The sequence below is a fragment of the Oncorhynchus gorbuscha genome, linkage group LG10 (assembly GCF_021184085.1).
Source record: "Oncorhynchus gorbuscha isolate QuinsamMale2020 ecotype Even-year linkage group LG10, OgorEven_v1.0, whole genome shotgun sequence".
NCBI classification, from domain to species: Eukaryota; Metazoa; Chordata; class Actinopteri; order Salmoniformes; family Salmonidae; genus Oncorhynchus; species Oncorhynchus gorbuscha.
The window spans coordinates 699,667-721,957 of record NC_060182.1 but is presented as its reverse complement, the minus strand read 5'-3'; the positions used below and the strand labels follow the sequence as shown (position 1 = coordinate 721,957).

At 44.2% G+C, this 22,291-nt stretch overlaps 1 protein-coding gene across 1 annotated transcript in view; it reads left to right on the top strand.

The window, feature by feature from the left end:
* The window catches only part of LOC124045442 (plasma membrane calcium-transporting ATPase 3-like), a 461,204-nt gene that overhangs the window by 358,187 nt on the left and 80,726 nt on the right, over window positions 1-22,291 (top strand). Inside the window, exon 5 of the mRNA XM_046364731.1 lies at window positions 18,679-18,821. Coding sequence (XP_046220687.1) covers window positions 18,679-18,821 — 143 coding nt within the window. The remainder of the gene's footprint in view (window positions 1-18,678; window positions 18,822-22,291) is intronic.

Here is a 22,291-nt window from a genome sequence, read left to right as displayed (position 1 = left end):
ATATATACGGCTGTGATTATAATCGAAGAGAATTCTCTTGGAAGATAATGCGGTCTACATTTGATTGTGAGGAATTCTAAATCAGGTGAAGGATTTGAGTTCCTGTATGTTTCCTTCATCACACCATGTCCCGTTAGTCATGAGGCATACGCCCCCGCCACTCTTCTTACCAGAGAGATGTTTGTTTCTGTCGGCGCGATGCGTGGAGAAACCCGTTGGCTGCACCGCATCGGATAGCGTCTTCCCAGTAAGCCATGTTTCCGTGAAGCAGAGAACGTTGCAGTCTCTGATGTCCCTCTGGAATGCCACCCTTGCTCGGATTTCGTCAACCTTGTTGTCAAGAGACTGGACATTCAAATCAAATCAAATCAAATTTATTTATATAGCCCTTCGTACATCAGCTGATATCTCAAAGTGCTGTACAGAAACCCAGCCTAAAACCCCAAACAGCAAACAATGCAGGTGTAAAAGCACGGTGGCTAGGAAAAACTCCCTAGAAAGGCCAAAACCTAGGAAGAAACCTAGAGAGGAACCGGGCTATGTGGGGTGGCCAGTCCTCTTCTGGCTGTGCCGGGTAGAGATTATAACAGAACATGACCAAGATGTTCAAATGTTCATAAATGACCAGCATGGTCAAATAATAATAAGGCAGAACAGTTGAAACTGGAGCAGCAGCACAGTCAGGTGGACTGGGGACAGCAAGGAGCCATCATGTCAGGTAGTCCTGGGGCACGGTCCTAGGGCTCAGGTCCTCCGAGAGAGAGAAAGAAAGAGAGAATTAGAGAGAGCATATGTGGGGTGGCCAGTCCTCTTCTGGCTGTCGGGTGGAGATTATAACAGAACGTGGCCAAGATGTTCAAATGTTCATAAATGACCAGCATGGTTGAAGGCAGAACAGTTGAAACTGGAGCAGGAGCATGGCCAGGTGGACTGGGGACAGCAAGGAGTCCTCATGTCATAGTCCTGGGACATGGTCCTAGGGCCCAGGCCAGTTGAAACTGGAGCAGCAGCATGGCCAGGTGGACTGGGGACAGCAAGGAGTCATCATGTCAGGTAGTCCTGGGGCATGGTTCTAGGGCTCAGGTCCTCCGAGAGAGAGAAAGAAAGAGAAGGAGAGAATTAGAGAAACACTTAGATTTACACAGGACACCGAATAGGACAGGGGTACTCCAGATAAACAAACTGACCCTAGAACATAAACTACTGCAGCATAAAACTGGAGGCTGAGACATTGGCAAGAAGAAAACTGCAATGTAGTTGACCAGAACACCGCCTCGTTTCCCTCTTTTTCGGAGTCATTTCCTTGGGTCGCTGCATGCGATCCATTCCGTTGTCCTGTTTGTAAGGCAGAACACAGGATCCGCGTCGCGGAAAACATATTCTTGGTCGTACTGATGGTGAGTTGACGCTGATCTTATATTCAGTAGTTCTTCTCGACTGTATGTAATGAAACCTAAGATGACCTGGGGTACTAATGTAAGAAATAACACGTAAAAAAACTAAAAACTGCATAGTTTCCTAGGAACGCGAACCGAGGCGGCCATCTCAGTCGGTTGCTCTGTCTTGTCCTCTGTCTTGTCCTCTGTTTCTCTGTCACCTCCTCTGTCTCATCCTCTGTTTCTCTGTCACCTCCTCTGTCTCATCCTCTGTTGCTCTGTCTCCTTCTCTGTTTCCTCCTCTGTTGCTCTGTCTCATCCACTCTCTCCTGCTCTGTTGCTCTTTTTCCTCCTTTGTTGGTCTGTCACCTCCTCTGTCTCGTCCCCTGTTTCTCTGTCTTCTCTGTTTCCTCCTCTGTTGCTGTCTCCTCCTCTGTCTTCTCATCTGTTGCTGTCTCCTCCTCTGCCTCCTCCTCTGTTTCCTCCTCTGTTGCTGTCTCCTCCTCTGTCTCCTCCTCTGTTTCTCTGTTTCCTCCTTTGTTGCTCTGTCACCTCATCTGTTTCGCCCTCTGTTGCTCTGTCATCAACACTGTCTCATCCTCTGTTTCTCTTTCCCCTCTGTTTCCTCCTCTATTGCTGTCTCCTCCTCTGTTGCTCTGTCTCGTCCTCTGTTTCCTCCTATGTTGCTCTGTTTCCTCCTTTGTTTCTCTGTCACCTCCTCTGTCTCATCCTCTGTTGCTCTGTCACCTCTGTCTCATCCTCTGTTTCTATGTCTCCTCTTTTTCCTCCTCTGTTGCTGTCCCCTCCTCTGTTGCTGTCCCCTCTGTTGCTGTCTCCTCCTCTGTCTCATCCTCTGTTGCTCTGTCACCTCCTCTGTCTCATCCTCTGTTTCTCTGTCTCCTCTGTTTCTCTGTTTCCTCCTCTGTTGCTGTCTCTTCCTCTGTTTCCTCCTCTGTTGCTGTCTCCTCCTCTGTCACCTCTGATGCTGTGTCTCCTCCTCTGTTGCTGTCTCCTCCTCTGTTTCCTCCTCTGTTGCTCTGTCTCATCCTCTGTCTCGTCCTCTGTTGCTCTGTTTCCCCCTTTGTTGCTCTGTCACCTCTTCTGTCTACTCCTCTGTTTCCTACTCTGTTGCTGTCTCCTCATCTGCTGCTGACTCCTCCTCTGTTGCTCCGTCTCGTCCTCTGTTTCCTCCTATGTTGCTCTGCCTCGTCCTCTGTCTCCTCCTCTGTTGCTCTGTCACCTCCTCTGTCTCATCCTCTGTTTCTCTGTCTCTTCTGTTTCCTCCTCTGTTGCTGTCTCCTCCTCTGTTGCTGTCTCCTCCTCTGTCACCTCTGATGCTGTGTCTCCTCCTCTGTTGCTGTCTCCTCCTCTGTTTCCTCCTCTGTTGCTCTGTCTCATCCTCTGTCTCGTCCTCTGTTGCTCTGTTTCCCCCTTTGTTGCTCTGTCACCTCTTCTGTCTACTCCTCTGTTTCCTACTCTGTTGCTGTCTCCTCATCTGCTGCTGACTCCTCCTCTGTTGCTCCGTCTCGTCCTCTGTTTCCTCCTATGTTGCTCTGCCTCGTCCTCTGTCTCCTCCTCTGTTGCTCTGTCACCTCCTCTGTCTCATCCTCTGTTTCTCTGTCTCTTCTGTTTCCTCCTCTGTTGCTGTCTCCTCCTCTGGCTCCTCCTCTGTCTCATCCTCTGTTTCTTAGTCACCTCCTCTGTCTCATCCTATGTTTCTCTTTCCCCTCTGTTTCCTCCTCTGTTGCTGTCTCCTCCTCTGTTTCTTCCTCTGTTGCTGTCTCCTGCTCTGTCTCCTCCTCTGTTGCTGTCTCCTCCTTCGTTTCCTCCTCTGTTTCTCTGTTTCCTCCTCTGTTGCTCTGTCTCATCCTCTCTCTCCTGCTCTGTTGCTCTTTTTCCTCCTTTGTTTGTCTGTCACCTCCTCTGTCTTGTTCTCTGTTGCTCTGTCACCTCTTCTGTCTCATCTCCTCTGTTTCCTCCTCTGTTGCTGTCTCCTCCTCTGCCTCCTCCTCTGTCTTGTCCTCTGTTGCTCTGTCACCTCCTCTGTCTCATCCTCTGTTTCTCTTTCCCCTCTGTTTCCTCCTCTGTTGCTGTCTCCTCGTATGTTGCTGTCTCCTCGTATGTTGCTGTCTCCTCGTATGTTGCTGTCTCCTCGTATGTTGCTGTCTCCTCGTATGTTGCTGTCTCCTCGTATGTTGCTGTCTCCTCGTATGTTGCTGTCTCCTCGTATGTTGCTGTCTCCTCGTATGTTGCTGTCTCCTCGTATGTTGCTGTCTCCTCGTATGTTGCTGTCTCCTCGTATGTTGCTGTCTCCTCGTATGTTGCTGTCTCCTCGTATGTTGCTGTCTCCTCGTATGTTGCTGTCTCCTCGTATGTTGCTGTCTCCTCGTATGTTGCTGTCTCCTCCTCTGTTGCTGTCTCCTCCTCTGCCTCCTCCTCTGTTACCTCCTCTGTTGCTGTCTCCTCCTCTGCCTCCTCCTCTGTTAACTCCTCTGTGGCTGTCTCCTCCTCTGCCTCCTCCTCTTTCTCTGTCACCTCTGTCTCATCATCTGTTTCTCTGTCTCCTCTGTTTCCTACGGCGATATGGATATCACTTATTATTGATATCTACATAGTGCATTGATGTGAATTACACTGCTGCTCTCTCATTTAGCTTCTTATGAATTGTGACTGGCTGTTCACAAATCTAAATGTCTATTTGAACCCAATAATGGTTCAATTCAAGAAGTTTAAGCTGCCCATCAATCATTGTTTTTGAAACCGGTGGACAGCCAGTGAAAAATGCGCTCTTGCAACAGCTGCACAGTGCGGATTCCAGCCAATGGAATTATATAACAGTGGGGCTTTTATTGCTCAATCTATTCCTGCTGATAAAAACAAAAACACGGGCCTAATGGACACATGCTCAAACTGACACACTTTTGATAGACAATCTGTAGCAATCTGTAGTTTCTACATGCATTTATAAAAATAAAAATAAAATAAAAAATATATTTATATCCATTGATTCTTGATGAATATAATTTATAAATGCCTCATCAGTTTAGTTCAACTGTCACAATCCATCAGAACCCAAAATATAAGCTTGTTTTACTCCAATGTTTGTAAACATTGTAAATGTAAACAAACACTGTATAGCTTTATAACATGGATAAAACAAGAAGTATTATATAATGGATGGTCAGTCCTTCCATTCACAGCTCTGTCTATTAGTCTGAGAGTGGTTATATTTCTCCAGTCCCCATCCCTCAGCTTTTTACCAAAATAGAGGCGGGGCAACCATTTTGTTATTGTTTCATCTGTGGATTTGCCCTTTAAACAGCTGCATATTATCAAGATATCAAAGTGTCACCAACAAAAAAGTAAACAATAGGCCTGTAGCAAATGACTCAGTACCGGTACCCCTGTATATAGGCTCATTATTGACTCAGTACCGGTACCCCTGTATATAGGCTCATTATTGACTCAGTACCGGTACCCCTGTATATAGGCTCATTATTGACTCAGTTCCGGTACCCCTGTATATAGGCTCATTATTGACTCAGTACCGGTACCCCTGTATATAGGCTCATTATTGACTCAGTTCCGGTACCCCCTGTATATAGGCTCATTATTGACTCAGTACCGGTACCCCTGTATATAGGCTCATTATTGACTCAGTTCCGGTACCCCCTGTATATAGGCTCATTATTGACTCAGTACCGGTACCCCTGTATATAGGCTCATTATTGACTCAGTACCGGTACCCCCTGTATATAGGCTCATTATTGACTCAGTACCGGTACCCCTGTATATAGGCTCATTATTGACTCAGTACCGGTACCCCCTGTATATAGGCTCATTATTGACTCAGTACCGGTACCCCCTGTATATAGGCTCATTATTGACTCGGTACCCCCTGTATATAGGCTCATTATTGACTCAGTACCGGTACCCCCTGTATATAGGCTCATTATTGACTCAGTACCGGTACCCCCTGTATATAGGCTCATTATTGACTCAGTACCGGTACCCCCTGTATATAGGCTCATTATTGACTCAGTACCGTACCCCCTGTAGGCCCCTGTATATAGGCTCACATTGACTCTGTACCGGTACCCCTGTATATAGGCTCATTATTGACTCAGTACCGGTACCCCCTGTATATAGGCTCATTATTGACTCAGTACCGGTACCCCCTGTATATAGGCTCATTATTGACTCAGTACCGGTACCCCTGTATATAGGCTCATTATTGACTCAGTACCGGTACCCCCTGTATATAGGCTCATTATTGACTCAGTACCGGTACCCCCTGTATATAGGCTCATTATTGACTCAGTACCGGTACCCCCTGTATATAGGCTCATTATTGACTCAGTACCGGTACCCCCTGTATATAGTCTCCACATTGACTCTGTACCGGTACCCCCTGTATATAGGCTCCATATTGACTCTGTACCGGTACCCCCTGTATATAGGCTCATTATTGACTCTGTACCGGTACCCCCTGTATATAGGCTCATTATTGACTCAGTACCGGTACCCCCTGTATATAGTCTCCACATTGACTCTGTACCGGTACCCCCTGTATATAGCCTCCACATTGACTCTGTACCGGTACCCCCTGTATATAGCCTCCACATTGACTCTGTACCGGTACCCCCTGTATATAGCCTCCACATTGACTCTGTACCGGTACCCCCTGTATATAGCCTCCACATTGACTCTGTACCGGTACCCCCTGTATATAGCCTCCACATTGACTCTGTACCGGTACCCCCTGTATATAGTCTCCACATTGACTCTGTACCGGTACCCCCTGTATATAGCCTCCACATTGACTCTGTACCGGTACCCCCTGTATATAGCCTCCACATTGACTCTGTACCGGTACCCCCTGTATATAGCCTCCACATTGACTCTGTACCAGTACCCCCTGTATATAGGCTCATTATTGACTCAGTACCGGTACCCCCTGTATATAGGCTCATTATTGACTCAGTACCGGTACCCCCTGTATATAGTCTCCACATTGACTCTGTACCGGTACCCCCTGTATATAGTCTCCACATTGACTCTGTACCGGTACCCCCTGTATATAGCCTCCACATTGACTCTGTACCGGTACCCCCTGTATATAGTCTCCACATTGACTCTGTACCGGTACCCCCTCTATATAGCCTCCACATTGACTCTGTACCGGTACCCCCTGTATATAGTCTCCACATTGACTCTGTACCGGTACCCCCTGTATATAGCCTCCACATTGACTCTGTACCGTAACACCCTGTATATAGTCTCCACATTGACTCTGTACCGGTACCCCCTGTATATAGGATCATTATTGACTCTGTACCGGTACCCCCTGTATATAGGCTCATTATTGTTATGTTATTGTATTACTTTTTATAATTCATTTTATTTGGTCAATATTTTCTTAACTCTTCTTGAACTGCACTGTTGGTAAACGGCTTAATGGCTTGTAAGTAAGCATTTCACTGTAAAGTCTACAGTTGTTGGGGCATGTGGACAGTAAAGTTCGATTTGATTTCAAATGCAGCATGTGGCATTAATTTTTCACATGCAAATTTCAGTATTGCTCTAAGCATGCCATTCCATGAGGGCAGCATTTATTTTTCAACTCGAATCAATGAGCCCAATCAGTCCTCCATGACAACAAAATCATAAACAACAGAGTAGGGCTGGCTAATAAGTCCTTCGTTTTGGGGTCATGCTCAGGTAAAACTATTTGGCTAATCTATACTTCCATATTTCAAAGTCCTATTCTTGAAGATCAACGGGTATAACATATATTGGAATGGCTGGAATGCTAATAAACTTTGGTTTTTAATGTAACATATAATTTAATTTTAATTTTATTATTATATGTAGTAGAAAGCGATGGGTTCGAAGACGCCTACATAACCAACCCATAAAGTAACATTTAACATCCATATAAGGCCAGCTATGTAAACTTTAACATGGATTTATCCTGCAATACATGTCGTTCAATTGGTTACATACATTATTGTCTTCTTATAATAATAATATATGCCATTTAGCAGAAGCTTTTATCCAAAGCGACTTACAGTCATGTGTGCATACATTCTACGTATGGGTGGTCCCGGGGATCGAACCCACTGCCCTGGCGTTACAAGCGCCATGCTCTACCAACTGAGCTACAGAAGGACCATTCTTCTAATGCCTCTTAAAGGGAAAGTAATCTAAAAGTAACTGAATGTAATCAGATTATGTCACTGAGTTTGGGTAATCCAGAAGTTACGTTACTGATGACAATTTTAGACAGGTAACTAGTAACTGTAACGGATTACATTTAGAAAGGAACCCCAGCCAACCCTGGTCACTAACAGGCCATATCAACGGCAAGATAATCTTCTGTTTGGGCTGTATCACATCCGTTGGTGATTGGTCGAGCACAAGGTCATAGGTCGGAGCACAATTGGTCCAGCGTCGTCCGGGTTTGGCCCGGGGTAGGCCGGGTTTGGTCGGGGCAGGCCGGGTTTGGTCGGGGTTGGTCGGGGTAGGCCGATTTTGTTCGGGTTCGGCCGGGGTAGGCCGGGGTAGGCCGGGTTTGGCCGGGGTAGGCCGGGTTTGGCCGGGGTAGGCTGGGTTTGGCCGGGTTTGGTCGGGGTAGGCTAGGTTTGGCCGGGTTTTGTCGGGGTAGGCTAGGTTTGGCCGGGTTTTGTCGGGGTAGGCTAGGTTTGGCCGGGGTAGGCCGGGTTTGGTCGGGGTTGGTCGGGGTAGGCCGATTTTTTTTCGGGGTAGGCCGGGGTAGGCCGGGGTAGGCTGGGTTTGGCCAGGGTAGGCCGGGTTTTGTCGGGGTAGGCTAGGTTTGGCCGGGTTTGGTCGGGGTTGGTCGGGGTAGGCCGATTTTGTTCGGGGTAGGCCGGGTTTGGCCGGGGTAGGCCGAGTTTGGTCGGGGTAGGCCGGGGTAGGCTAGGTTTGGCCGGAGTAGGCCGGGTTTGGTCGGGGTTGGCCGGGGTAGGCCGGGTTTGGCCTGGGTAGGCCGGGTTTGGCCGGGGTCAGCCGGGGTCGGCCACGGTAGGCCGGGGTCGGCCGTCCTTGTAAATAACAATTTGTTCTTAATTAACTGACTTGTCTAGAAAAATAAAGGTAACATTTAGAAATAAAACATTGTTTGAACATGGAGTACATTTTCTAAATGCAAATGCAATGTGTGTAGTGAAATATATTTCCATGCTGAAGCCAATAATCAAACATGTTTGTTGCGACTGCCTATTGTAGGGTTAGTGCTTGAAACCATGATCAGCTCAGTTCCTGACGATGGCTCACCTCTCATTGGGCAGCTTCCTTTCATTCATTTGTTTCCACCTCTTAATTTCCGTCCTTGCCTCTTTTTTACCTCACCCTTTCCCAGTCCCCTCCCACTTTCCCAGTCCCCTCCCACTTTCCCAGTCCCCTCCCACTCACAAGGCAGGCAATTCGCTTGTCCTCTTTACTAGAGGCTGTTCTCACTAATCTCACTGCAACCCCCCTTCTGGTCTCTGATCACTACTTAGTTTCCTTTTTTGTCTCCCTCTCCTCCAACTCTAACCACTCAGCCCCTACCCAGATTCCCTCTCTCTCCCTTCCTCTATCCTATCATTTGTCCCTTCTGCTAAATTCTTCTCCCTCCTGTCTCCTGATCATGTATCTTCGAGCCTCTACTCTCGTCCCTTTCTGCATCCTATGACATTGTCCCCATTCCTGCCGGTCGGCTTGACCCTCCCCGCCTGCTCTGTGGCTGAGTGACCCTCCCCGCCTGCTCTGTGGCTGAGTGACCCTCCCCGCCTGCTCTGTGGCTGAGTGACCCTCCCCGCCTGCTCTGTGGCTGAGTGACCCTCCCCGCCTGCTCTGTGGCTGAGTGACCCTCCCCGCCTGCTCTGTGGCTGAGTGACCCTCCCCGCCTGCTCTGTGGCTGAGTGACCCTCCCCGCCTGCTCTGTGGCTGAGTGACCCTCCCCGCCTGCTCTGTGGCTGAGTGACCCTCCCCGCCTGCTCTGTGGCTGAGTGACCCTCCCCGCCTGCTCTGTGGCTGAGTGACCCTCCCCGCCTGCTCTGTGGCTGAGTGACCCTCCCCGCCTGCTCTGTGGCTGAGTGACCCTCCCCGCCTGCTCTGTGGCTGAGTGACCCCTTGCGAGCTGACAGAACAGGGCTGCGGGCAGCAGAGGAAAAATGGAGGAAAACTAAACTTTCGTAGGACTTATCATCCAAGACACTTTCCACCTGCTCCTCATTCACTCCACCTATTGCGTCCACTGGTCCCACTCACACATAACTACCCCACGCCTTGACCACGTTCTCCACTTTCTCTAGATTAAATTCTGTGACTAGTGAGGTCCGGCCACCCAACAACCTGCCCGCTCGACCTCATCCCCTCCTCCCTCCCTCATCCCCTCCTCCCTTCTCCAGACCATCTCTGGAGACCTTCTCCCCTTCCTCACTTCCCTCATCAACTCATCCCTGAGTCCCCTCTGACTTCAAAATGTCCAGAGTCACCCCTTCTCAAGAAACCAATACTCAATCCCTCGGATGTCAAAATCTACAGACCGGTATCCTTCTTTTCTTTCTTTTCAAAACACTTGAGTGTGCTGTCTCTGACGAACTTTCTTGTTATCTCTCTCAGAATGATCTTCTTTACCCTAACCAGTCAGGTTTCAAGATGGATCACTCAACTGAGACTGAGACTGCTCTCTTCTGTGTCACGGAGGCTCTGCTCACTGCCAAAACTGACTCTCCCCTCTGTTCTCATCCTCCTAGATCTATCGGCTGCATTCAAGAGCATCAGATCCTCCTCTCTGCAGTCTCAGACTCTGCACACTCTTGGAATATGGGATTATAATGATAACAGAACTATATGAGTTTTTATTTTGAATTTCGTTGTCACACATTGAGATTATTGGTTGCATCTACGATTCGTAAATATGCTATTTAATTTTGCACACTTGTATCCTGATGAGTGAAAGATTTAACAACTTGTAATTTGACATTTGAATACATTAAATAAGATTTGCAAGCATAAACTATTTTCAGAATTATTATAAATCAATTTATAAGTATGAATATTTTTCTGTGGATCAAAAATGACCGACACTTACTGATATTGAATCTACTACATGCGCTCGGGGTTCTGTCACTGTCGTCACGTTACCAAGAGAGTTTTGTAAATTTGTAGACAGAGATTCGCAAATAGATATTATATTTGAGCAGTTCTGGGGGCAGGACCTTTTACTCTGGACCAATCCGTTTCCTCTGCCAAAGCCACAGACATCTAACCATTGGCTGGATTATTCCTTCAATTAAATCTCAGGAAGTAGCTACCCACATGAGCCAAAGAGGACGAGTTAATTCAAACCAAGCTACTTGAAGGTAAAAGTCTCTTTTTATCTGCGTGTATATAGATTTTTGTGTGAAAAGACAGTAGTTCGCTTATCATGTGAAATATAACTGTACATTTCAGATGAACCCCAGACCAACCAATACAAGCTGGCCTCTGACATTCATCATAGCTTTATCAGACTGCTTTAGATGAAAACAAATATATTTGATAGTTAACCATCGGATTGATAAAGCTGCTGTACAGTCAATGCGGTTAGCTAGATAGATGTCTAGCTAAATTGAAAATTTAGGGAAAGCAAGCTAGTTAACTCCCACTATCATCACTGCATTGTAACTAATGTTAGCTAAGTTTCTAGAAAATAAAAACTATATATTTGCTCTCTATATTTTAAAGACTTGTTACTGACTTTTGAACACTTGTCAAACTACTTAATTCCACTTTATTGATTCGTTAGTTGGTGACTGTTGCTTTCTCAATTTCACAGCAAATAGACTAGCTAGTTAAAAGTAAATGGGGACAACTTGATCAAGTTTATATGTAAAATTGTTTTAAAAAATGATGGCATATTTAATTAAGGTAGTTATGGTTCCCAGCAACTTGAACCAGGACTGCAATTTGAGCAGTGAGATTAATTTTTTCCCCCTCTCTCCTCTTTTACTCAGGTTGAAGCACATCCCCAACATCTAGACAGACACCAGGTAAAACACCTTGTAGTTTATTCACAAGGTTAGAAGGAGAATAATGTGTGGATCTAATTCTATCATGCAGACTTGTAGCCAAACGTGTAACTTGGGAAGCTCATTCAAAAACACAGACATGGGAGATTTCTGTCCCAGGGTACTAAACTGTGGCAAGGGGACTAAACTTCTACATTCCTTGGGATGCTAGCATGATTATGGATCATTCTGAATGAATCGGGAATAATGACGAATGGCAAAGTTACCGACGCACAAATGCAAATACCTAACATTCTGATACTTTAATACACAAGTGAATTTTCCCAACAGTTTTGGTCCCCTAAAATGGCGGGGACCATGTACAAAAAGTGCTGTAATTTCTAAACGGTTCACCTGATATGGATGAAAATACCCTCATATTAAAGCTGACAGTCTGACCTTTAACCTCAGTCATTGTATAATTTCAAAGTGCTGGAGTATATATCCAAAACAACAAAAAAATTAACTGTCCCAATACTTTTGGATCTCATTGTATGTAAAAAAAATAAAAAAAAGTTAAATATGCATGACTTAGCATTCAGTACCTCTATCCATCTCTTTACATGTGCTACAGAGGCAGAATATTCTAAGAACCTCCACAGCCATCTGACCACCGACCTGCGATCTCTCCACAGCCATCTGACCACCTACCTGCGATCTCTCCACAGCCATCTGACCACCTACCTGCGATCTCTCCACAGCCATCTGACCACCGACCTGCGATCTCTCCACAGCCATCTGACCACCGACCTGCGATCTCTCCACAGCCATCTGACCACCTACCTGCGATCTCTCCACAGCCATCTGACCACCTACCTGCGATCTCTCCACAGCCATCTGACCACCTACCTGCGATCTCTCCACAGCCATCTGACCACCTACCTGCGATCTCTCCACAGCCATCTGACCACCGACCTGCGATCTCTCCACAGCACAGACAAGTAAGCTCCACTGGTTGTGATATACTTGACTACCAGACTTTTATTTTTTTTAAACTAACATGTCCACCCCTTTACCTCTAGGTGAGTCTGCTGGGCTGTGGGACTCTAGAACATCAACGAACCTGCCACCCTGTCAGCAGACAGTTCCCAGAGGAAGGATGAAACTATCAAGGCTGTAAATGGTCACATTTGGGGGATGACCACCAAATGCAATAAAGTTTTGTATAAACTACTCATGTTTTTATTTTACTTAAATAGGTTACAAAACATAACTTTTTCATGGCCTGTTGTTGGTCCCTTCATTTTTACTAAACTACTATGATAACTTAAACATCAGACCACAGGCAGAAAACACTGCGAGCTTATGGTTCAAAAAGCTCTCAGAATCAATCAGCACTGAAAAACGATCTGATGTGATTGGTCAAAATACCAAAGAATATCAGAATTGGGCTGCCTGTCTCAACGCAGCCAGAGACAAGTGAATATACTATAAGTCAGTTCTAGTGTTTTTGGCAGTTTCTTTCAGTGGTTACATATACAGTACAGGTTAAATGTGACTCTTGCTGTAAACAAAGGGACGGTCCTAATGAAGGCCCTAGTATTCAGTTAGGCTGCTTGAAGATGTCACCATCCAGGCCCTTATCACAGCAGTGGCCTGATGGAGAGAATAATAATAATAAATAATAATAATAAATAGTTGTCCCTTTCATCACCAAAGACGTTTTAGTATTTACTTTGCTTTCTAGTGATCTGACTCCCTCTACACCTGAAATGGAATGACAACAAAAACATGAAAACCAATGCCTTAGACCGCTGGGCTCCCGAGTGGTGCAGCGGTCTAAGGCAGAGAAGTCCCTACAAACCCGGATTTGATTCCCGGCTGTATCACAACTGGCTGTGATTGGGAGTCCCACAGGGAGGTGCACAATTGGCCCAGCGTCGTTAGGGTTTGGCCCGGGTATGCAGTCATTGTAAATAAGAATTTGTAACTGACTTGCCTAGTTAAATAAATATGTGGTCCTTCTGTAGCTCAGTTGGTAGAGCATGGCGCTTGAAAATGATCCCGGGACCACCCATACGTAGAATGTATGCACACATGACTGTAAGTCGCTTTGGATAAAAGCGTCTGCTAAATGGCATATATTATTATTATTATTATATTATTATGTGCACATCAGAAATGATACCAACCAATAGCCCATTTGCTGTGAAATTATAAGGTCATTTTTTCTTTCTAACTTCTTTCAGTCACCAATTAATCAATGAACAGGAAGTGGAAGGAAGTAGTTTGACAAGTGTTCAAAAGCCTGTAACAAATATAGCTAGCATATACACTACCTATCAAAGCTTGGAGTCACTTAGAAATGTCCTTGTTTTTTAAAGAAAAGCTATTTTTTTGTCCATTAAAATAACATCAAATTGATCAGAAATACAGTGTAGACATTGTTAATGTTGTAAATTACTATTGTAGCTGGAAATGGAATATCTACATAGGCGTACAGAGGCCCATTGTCAGCAACCATCACTCCTGTGTTGCAATGGCACGTTGTGTTAGCTAATCCTAGTTTAACCTTTTAGAAGGCTAAATGATCGTTAGAAAACCCTTTAGCAATTATGTTAGCACAGCTGAAAACTGTTTTTCTGATTAAAGAAGCAATAAAACTGGCCTTCTTTAGACTAGTTGAGTATCTGGATCATCAGCATTTGTGGGTTCGATTACGACCTTTCTTCTGAAACTCATCAGTCTATTCTTGTTCTGAGAAATGAAGGCGAGAAATTTCCAAGAAACTGAAGACCTCGTACAACACCCTGTACTGCTCCCTTCACAGAACAGCACAAACTGGCTCTAACCAGAATAGAAAGAGTGGTGGGAGGCCCCAGTGCTCAACTGAGCAAGAGGACAAGTACATTAGTGTCTAGTTTGAGAAACAGACGCCTTACAAGAACTGGCAGCTTCATTAAGAAGTACCCACTGGCCTTCTAGGCAGTTGCAAAGAAAAAGCCATATCTCAGACTGGCCAATACAAATAAAAGATTGGCAAAATAACACCTCAAAGGAAGATTGGAAAAAAAGTGTCATGGACAGACAAATCTAAGTTTGAGGTGTTTCGGATCACAAAGAAAAACATTTGTGAGATGCAGAAAAAATGAAAAGATGCTGGAGGAGTGCTTGATGCCATCTGCCAAGCATGGTGGAGGCAATGTGATGGTCTGTGGTGATATGGTGGTGGTAAAGTGGGAGATTTGGACAGGGTAAAAGGGATCTTGAAGAAGGAAGGCTATCACTTCATTTTGTAACACCATGCCATACCTTACCTTGTGGACGGTGCTTAATTGGAGCCAATTTCCTCCTACAACAGGTCAATGACCCAAAGCACAGCTCCAAACAATGCAAGAACAATTTAGGGAAGAAGCAGTCAGCTGGTATTCTGTCTATAATGGAGTGGCCAGCACAGTCACCGGATCTCAACCCTATTGAGCTGTTGGGGGAGCAGCTTGACCATATGGTACATAAGAAGTGCCCATCAAGCCAATCCAACTTGTGGGAGGTGCCTCAGGAAGCATGGGGTGAAATCTCTTCAGATTAGCTCAACAAATTAACAACTTGAATGCCAAAGGTCTGCAACTTTCTATAATTGTTGCAAATGGAGGATTCTTTGATGAAAGCAAAGTTTGAAGGACACAAATATTATTTCAATTAAAAATCATTATTTTTCAAGACTATATTTCCTATTCAATTTGCATGTTTTCATGGATAACCAGGACATTTCTAAGTGGCCCCAAACTTTTGAAAGGTAGTGTAGATGTAACAGTATTGCTTCCGTCCTTCTCCTCGAACTAGGGACCCTCTCTGTACACATCGACAACTGACGAAGCATCGTTACCCATCTCGCCCCTTGCAGAGCAAGGGGGACAACTACTTCAAGGTCTCAGGGAGTGACATCACCGATTGAAATGCTGTTAGTGCGCACACCGCTAACTAGCTAGCCATTTCACATCAGTTACATAACATAGGCCTACCTCAGCCAAACCTGGGCCAATTGTGCACCACCCTATAGGGACTCCCAATGTGGTGCAGCCTGGATTCGAACCAGGTACGCCGTTTGTACTGAGATGCGCCACTCAGGACCCCAATAGTTGCTGTCAATGGCTGGTCTGGAGTTCCTCTGAAATGTACAATTATATTTCACATGATAAGAAAACTACAGTCATGACTTCACAAAAAAATATATTTACACAGAGAAACGAGACCATTACGTTCAAGTAGATCGTTTTATTTTCATTTACCTCGTCCTCTATTGCCCATGTGGGTAGATACTTCCTGAGATTTGATTGATGGAACAATCCAGCCAATGTTTAGGCAAATGTGTTTTTGACAGACGGAAATGATTGGTCGGGAGTTAAAGCTCCTGCCCCCAGATCAAATTAATGTTTTAATTGGTAACGTGAACATAGTAACAGAACTCCAAGCGTGTGCAGCTTCAAAATCTGCAAGTGTATTTTTGATTAACATCAGAATATTCATATACGTAAATGGACTTGTAATAATTCTGAAAATAAATGATGCTTGCAAAGCTTATTGAATATATTCAAATGTCAAATTACTTCGTTTTATGACTTTTGTTAAATCTTTCACTCCTCATAATACAAGCTTGAAAAATAAAATTACACTCGAATCATAGTTGCAACCACAAATCTAAATATGCGACCAGGAAATTCAAAATACAAAACTCACGTAGTTCTGTCATCATTATAATATTATATTATTATATACCTTCTACGTGGCAGGCTGCTCTCATCTGTCTGCACCATGTACTCTCCAAAGGGCTCATGTACTCTCCAAAGGGCTCATGTACTCTCCAAAGGGCTCATGTACTCTCCCAAGGGCTCATGTACTCTCCAAAGGGCTCATGTACTCTCCAAAGGGCTCATGTACTCTCCCAAGGGCTCATGTACTCTCCAAAGGGCTCATGTACTCTCCCAAGGGCTCGGTTCTAGTCCCTCTCCTCTTCTCTCTATAGACCAAGTCACTCAGCTCTGTCATATCCTCACATTGTCTCTCCTATCACTGCTATGAGGATGGACCTCTCCTCTACTCTCTATAGACCAAGTCACTGGTCATATCCTCACATTGTCTCTCCTATCACTGCTATGAGGATGGACCTCTCCTCTCCTCTCTATAGACCAAGTCACTGGTCATATCCTCACATTGTCTCTCCTATCACTGCTATGAGGATGGACCTCTCCTCTACTCTCTATAGACCAAGTCACTGGTCATATCCTCACATTGTCTCTCCTATCACTGCTATGAGGATGGACCTCTCCTCTCCTCTCTATAGACCAAGTCACTGGTCATATCCTCACATGGTCTCTCCTATCACTGCTATGAGGATGGACCTCTACTCTCTATAGACCAAGTCACTGGTCATATCCTCACATTGTCTCTCCTATCACTGCTATGAGGATGGACCTCTCCTCTACTCTCTATAGACCAAGTCACTCAGCTCCGTCATATCCTCACATAGTCTCTCCTATCACTGCTATTTGGATGGCACTCAACTACTTTTCTCCTTCCCCCTTCTGACACCCAGGTGGCCTGGCAGAGGTCTCAGCTTGGACGTTGGCCAGCCACCTCAAGGTCAACAAGACAGAGCAACTCTTCCTCCTAGGGAAGACCGGCCCTCTCCAAGACCTCTCCATCACGGTTGACAGCTCCACATTGTCCTCCTCCCAGAGTGCAAAGAACCTTCGTGTGGACAACACCCTGTAGTTCTCTGCAAACATCAAGCCAGTGACCCACTCCTGCAGGTTCATGCTCTACGACATCCGTAGAGTACGACCCTAACTCACACAGGAACCAGTCCTGTCTGGACTCCTGCAACTCGCTGTTGGCTTGGCATCCCGCTTGTGCCATTAAAACTCTGCAGATGATCCAGAATGCCGTAGCCCACCTGGTGTTCAACCTTCCCAAGTTCTTTCATGTCACCCCACTCCTCCTCACTCTTCACTGGCTTCCAAGTAGGTGAACCTTCGCCCCCAGTCTGAGGTTCTGAATGCTCTGGAGCAGGTTTTCATCAAGGACCTCTCTGTACTTTGCTCCATTCATCTTTCCCTTGATCCTGACCAGTCTCTGCGCTCAAACACATCCCCACAGCATGATGCTGCGACCACCATGCTTCACCGTAGGGATTGTGCCAGGTTTCCTCCAGACGTGATGCTTCGCATTCAGGCCAAATAATTCATCTTGGTTTCATCAGACCAGATAATCTTGTTTCTCATGGTCCTTTAGGTGCCTTTTGGCAAACACCAAGCAGGCTGTTATGTGCCTTTTACTGAGGACTGGCTTCCCCCTGGCCACTCTACCATAAAGGCCTGATTGGTGGAGTGCTGCAGAGTTGGTTGTCCTTCTGGAAGGTTCTCCCATCTCCACAGAAGATCTCTGTCAGAGTTACCATCGGGTTTTTGGTCACCTCCTTTCTGGTTTTATTTTTAATGATCTAAAAACCTGTTTTCACTTTGTCATTATGGGTTATTGTGATGTCATTATGGGTTATTGTGATGTCATTATGGGTTATTGTGATGTCATTATGGGTTATTGTGATGTCATTATAGGTTATTGTGATGTCATTATGGGTTATTGTGATGTCATTATGGGTTATTGTGATGTCATTATGGGTTATTGTGATGTCATTATGGGTTATTGTGATGTCATTATAGGTTATTGTGATGTCATTATGGGTTATTGTGATGTCATTATGGGTTATGTGTGATGTCAAATGTTTAATAATTTTTAGAATAAGGTTATTTTGTGATGTCATTATGGGTTATTTAATGTGATGTCGTTATGGGTTATTGTGATGTCATTATGTTGATGTTTATTGTGATGTCATTATGGGTTATTGTGATGTCATTATGGGTTATTGTGATGTCATTATAGGTTATTGTGATGTCATTATGGGTTATTGTGTGTAGATTTATGTGAAACAAATGTTTAATAATTTTTAGAATAAGGCTGTAATTTAACAAAATGTAGAGGGGTCTGAAAACTTTCATAATGCTCTGTATATAGTAATAATATTTAATAAGTTGATGTTTCCAGATCGTGTGTGGCTAGCAGAGTGTACTCCAGTCTATGTAGAGGGGTCTGAAAACTTTCATAATGCTCTGTATATAGTAATAATAACATAATAAGTTGATGTTTCCAGATCGTGTGTGGCTAGCAGAGTGTACTCCAGTCTATGTCCAGTACTGTGTCAAGTTCTCTGTATATAGTAATAATATTTAATAAGTTGATGTTTCCAGATCGTGTGTGGCTAGCAGAGTGTACTCCAGTCTATGTCCAGTACTGTGTTAAGTTCTTCATCATTGGAGTGACTGTGTTGGTGGTGGCTGTACCTGAGGGCCTGCCGCTCGCTGTCACCATATCACTGGCCTACTCTGTCAAGGTACGTGAGGATAGGTGTGTATGTTTGGGTAAATGTGTACTTGTTTGTTAGAGATCTGAGAGGGTAGGAATAACAGTAGCAGGTAGCAAGCAATATGTTGGAACTTCCAAATGGCCAATCACTGACACTATCACTAACAGCTGTCCAATCAGATCTTCACAGTTATGTAGGGCATATGGGGCAATTTGGGATTGGGCAAACCCACACAACAACATACTCCAGATTACTATAGTACTATATGTAGAATTCTGAGGTTAACTGTCGTATCCTGTAGAGTCCTTCACACTGTAGAATCTCCCCCCCTAAAAATGATTAAATTACTTATTTTCCCCCTCATCAATCTACACATAATACCCTATAATGGCAAAGCAATAACAGGTTATAGAGATTTATTACAAATTAAAAACTGAAATATCACATTTACAAGTATTCAGACCCTTTACTCAGTACTTTGTTGAAGGCCTTTAAGGTAGATTGGCCAGACGGAAGCTGCTCAGTAAAAGGCACATGACAGCCCGATTGGAGTTAGCCAAAAGCCACCTAAATATTTTTTTTACCTTTATTTAACTAGGCAAGTCAGTTAAGAACAAATTATTATTTTCAATGACAGCCTAGGAACAGTGGGTTAACTGCCTGTTCAGCTCAGGGATTTGAACACGCAACCTTCCGGGTACTAGTCCAACGCTCTAACCACTAGGCTACCCTGCCTCCCCAATAGAGCAAAGTACAGAGAGATCCTTGATGAAAATCTGCTCCAGACCACTCAGGACCTCAGACTGGGGAGAAGGTTCACCTTCCAACAGGACAAAATCCCTAAACACACAGGCAAGAAAACGCAGGAGTTGCTTCGGGGCAAGTCTATTGAATGTCCTTGAGTGCCCAGCCAGAGCCCGGACTTGATCCCAATCGAACATCTCTGGAGATAACTGAAAATAGCTGTGCAGTGATGCTCCCCATCCAACCTGACAGAGCTTGAGAGGATCTGCATAGAAGAGTGGGAGAATCTCCCCAAATACAGGTTTGCCAAGTTTGTAGCGTCATACCTAAGAAGACTCAAGACTGTAATTGCTGCCAAAGGTGCTGAACAAGGTACTGAGTAAAGGGTCTGAAAAGGGTCAGACATTTCAGCTTTTTATTTTTAATAACTTTGCTAAAATTTCTAAAAACCTCTTTTGCTTTGTCATTTTGGGGTATTGTGTGTAGATTGAAGGGGAAAGAAATGCTATTAATTTTAGAATAAAACTGTAACGTAACAAAATGTGTAAAAAGTCAAGGGGTCTGAATAATTTCTGAATGCACTGTATAAAAAAATGGATATTTTAAAAATACAAATGACAGTCACCTTATTGGAGGGCGATGCCAACAAACTGCCTGGACATTATGAACATCTTGAAGATTGTCACATGAATCAAGTCACTGACGGTCAAACTCAACACGTATCATACACAACCATCGACCCCAAACATTTCTTCAAGACCACAAAATGGTTGCTCACAGGAATAAACCAACAACAACAACGCCGTACAGCCTAAACACACATGTCCTTCATGTCCTCCCTTAGTAAGGGTGATAAGGGAAACAATAACAAACCTTTTTTCATTTATCCGTTATTTTACCAGGTAAATTGATTGAGAACACGTTCTCATTTGCAGCAACGACCTGGGGAATAGTTACAGGGGAGAGGAGGGGGATGAATGAGCCAATTGTAAACTGGGGATTATTAGGTGACCGTGATGGTTTGAGGGTCAGATTGGGAATTTAAAGAATATTGTGTAACTGATTAAGATTTAGATGAGGCTTATGGTGATACTCAATCTACCGTGGGATTCCAGTTAACCCTTTACTGCAGTGGGCTAAATCTGGATCACACAGAGTGTTTATTTAACTGCAGTGGGCTAAATCAGGATCACACAGAGTGTTTATTTAACTGCAGTGGGCTAAATCAGGATCACACAGAGTGTTTATTTAACTGCAGTGTTCAGGATCACACAGAGTGTTTATTTAACTGCAGTGGGCTAAATCAGGATCACACAGAGTGTTTATTTAACTGCAGTGGGCTAAATCAGGATCACACAGAGTGTTTATTTAACTGCAGTGGGCTAAATCAGGATCACACAGAGTGTTTATTTAACTGCAGTGGGCTAAATCAGGATCACACAGAGTGTTTATTTAACTGCAGTGGGCTAAATCAGGATCACACAGAGTGTTTATTTAACTGCAGTGGGCTAAATCTGGATATTTAGATATTAGACAACCAATAATATGTACCCTGACATCAGACAACCAATAATATGTACCCTGACAACCAATAATATGTACCCTGACAACCAATAATATGTACCCTGACATCAGACAACCAATAATATGTACCCTGACATCAGACAACCAATAATACCCTGACATCAGACAACCAATAATATGTACCCTGACATCAGACAACCAATAATATGTACCCTGACATCAGACAACCAATAATATGTACCCTGACATCAGACAACCAATAATATGTACCCTGACATCAGACAACCAATAATATGTACCCTGACATCAGACAACCAATAATATGTACCCTGACATCAGACAACCAATAATATGTACCCTGACATCAGACAACCAATAATATGTACCCAGACATCAGACAACCAATAATATGTACCCAGACATCAGACAACCAATAATATGTACCCTGACATCAGACAACCAATAATATGTACCCTGACATCAGACAACCAATAATATGTACCCTGACATCAGACAACCAATAATATGTACCCTGACATCAGACAACCAATAATATGTACCTGACAACCAATAATATGTACCCAGACATCAGACAACCAATAATATGTACCCTGACATCAGACAACCAATAATATGTACCCTGACATCAGACAACCAATAATATGTACCCTGACATCAGACAACCAATAATATGTACCCAGACATCAGACAACCAATAATATGTACCCTGACATCAGACAACCAATAATATGTACCCTGACATCAGACAACCAATAATATGTACCCTGACATCAGACAACCAATAATATATGACATCAGACAACCTGACCTGACATCAGACAACCAATAATATGTACCCAGACATCAGACAACCAATAATATGTACCCTGACATCAGACAACCAATAATATGTACCCTGACATCAGACAACCAATAATATGTACCCTGACATCAGACAACCAATAATATGTACCCTGACATCAGACAACCAATAATATGTACCCTGACATCAGACAACCAATAATATGTACCCTGACAACCAATAATATGTACCCAGACATCAGACAACCAATAATATGTACCCTGACATCAGACAACCAATAATATGTACCCTGACATCAGACAACCAATAATATGTACCCTGACATCAGACAACCAATAATATGTACCCTGACATCAGACAACCAATAATATGTACCCTGACATCAGACAACCAATAATATGTACCC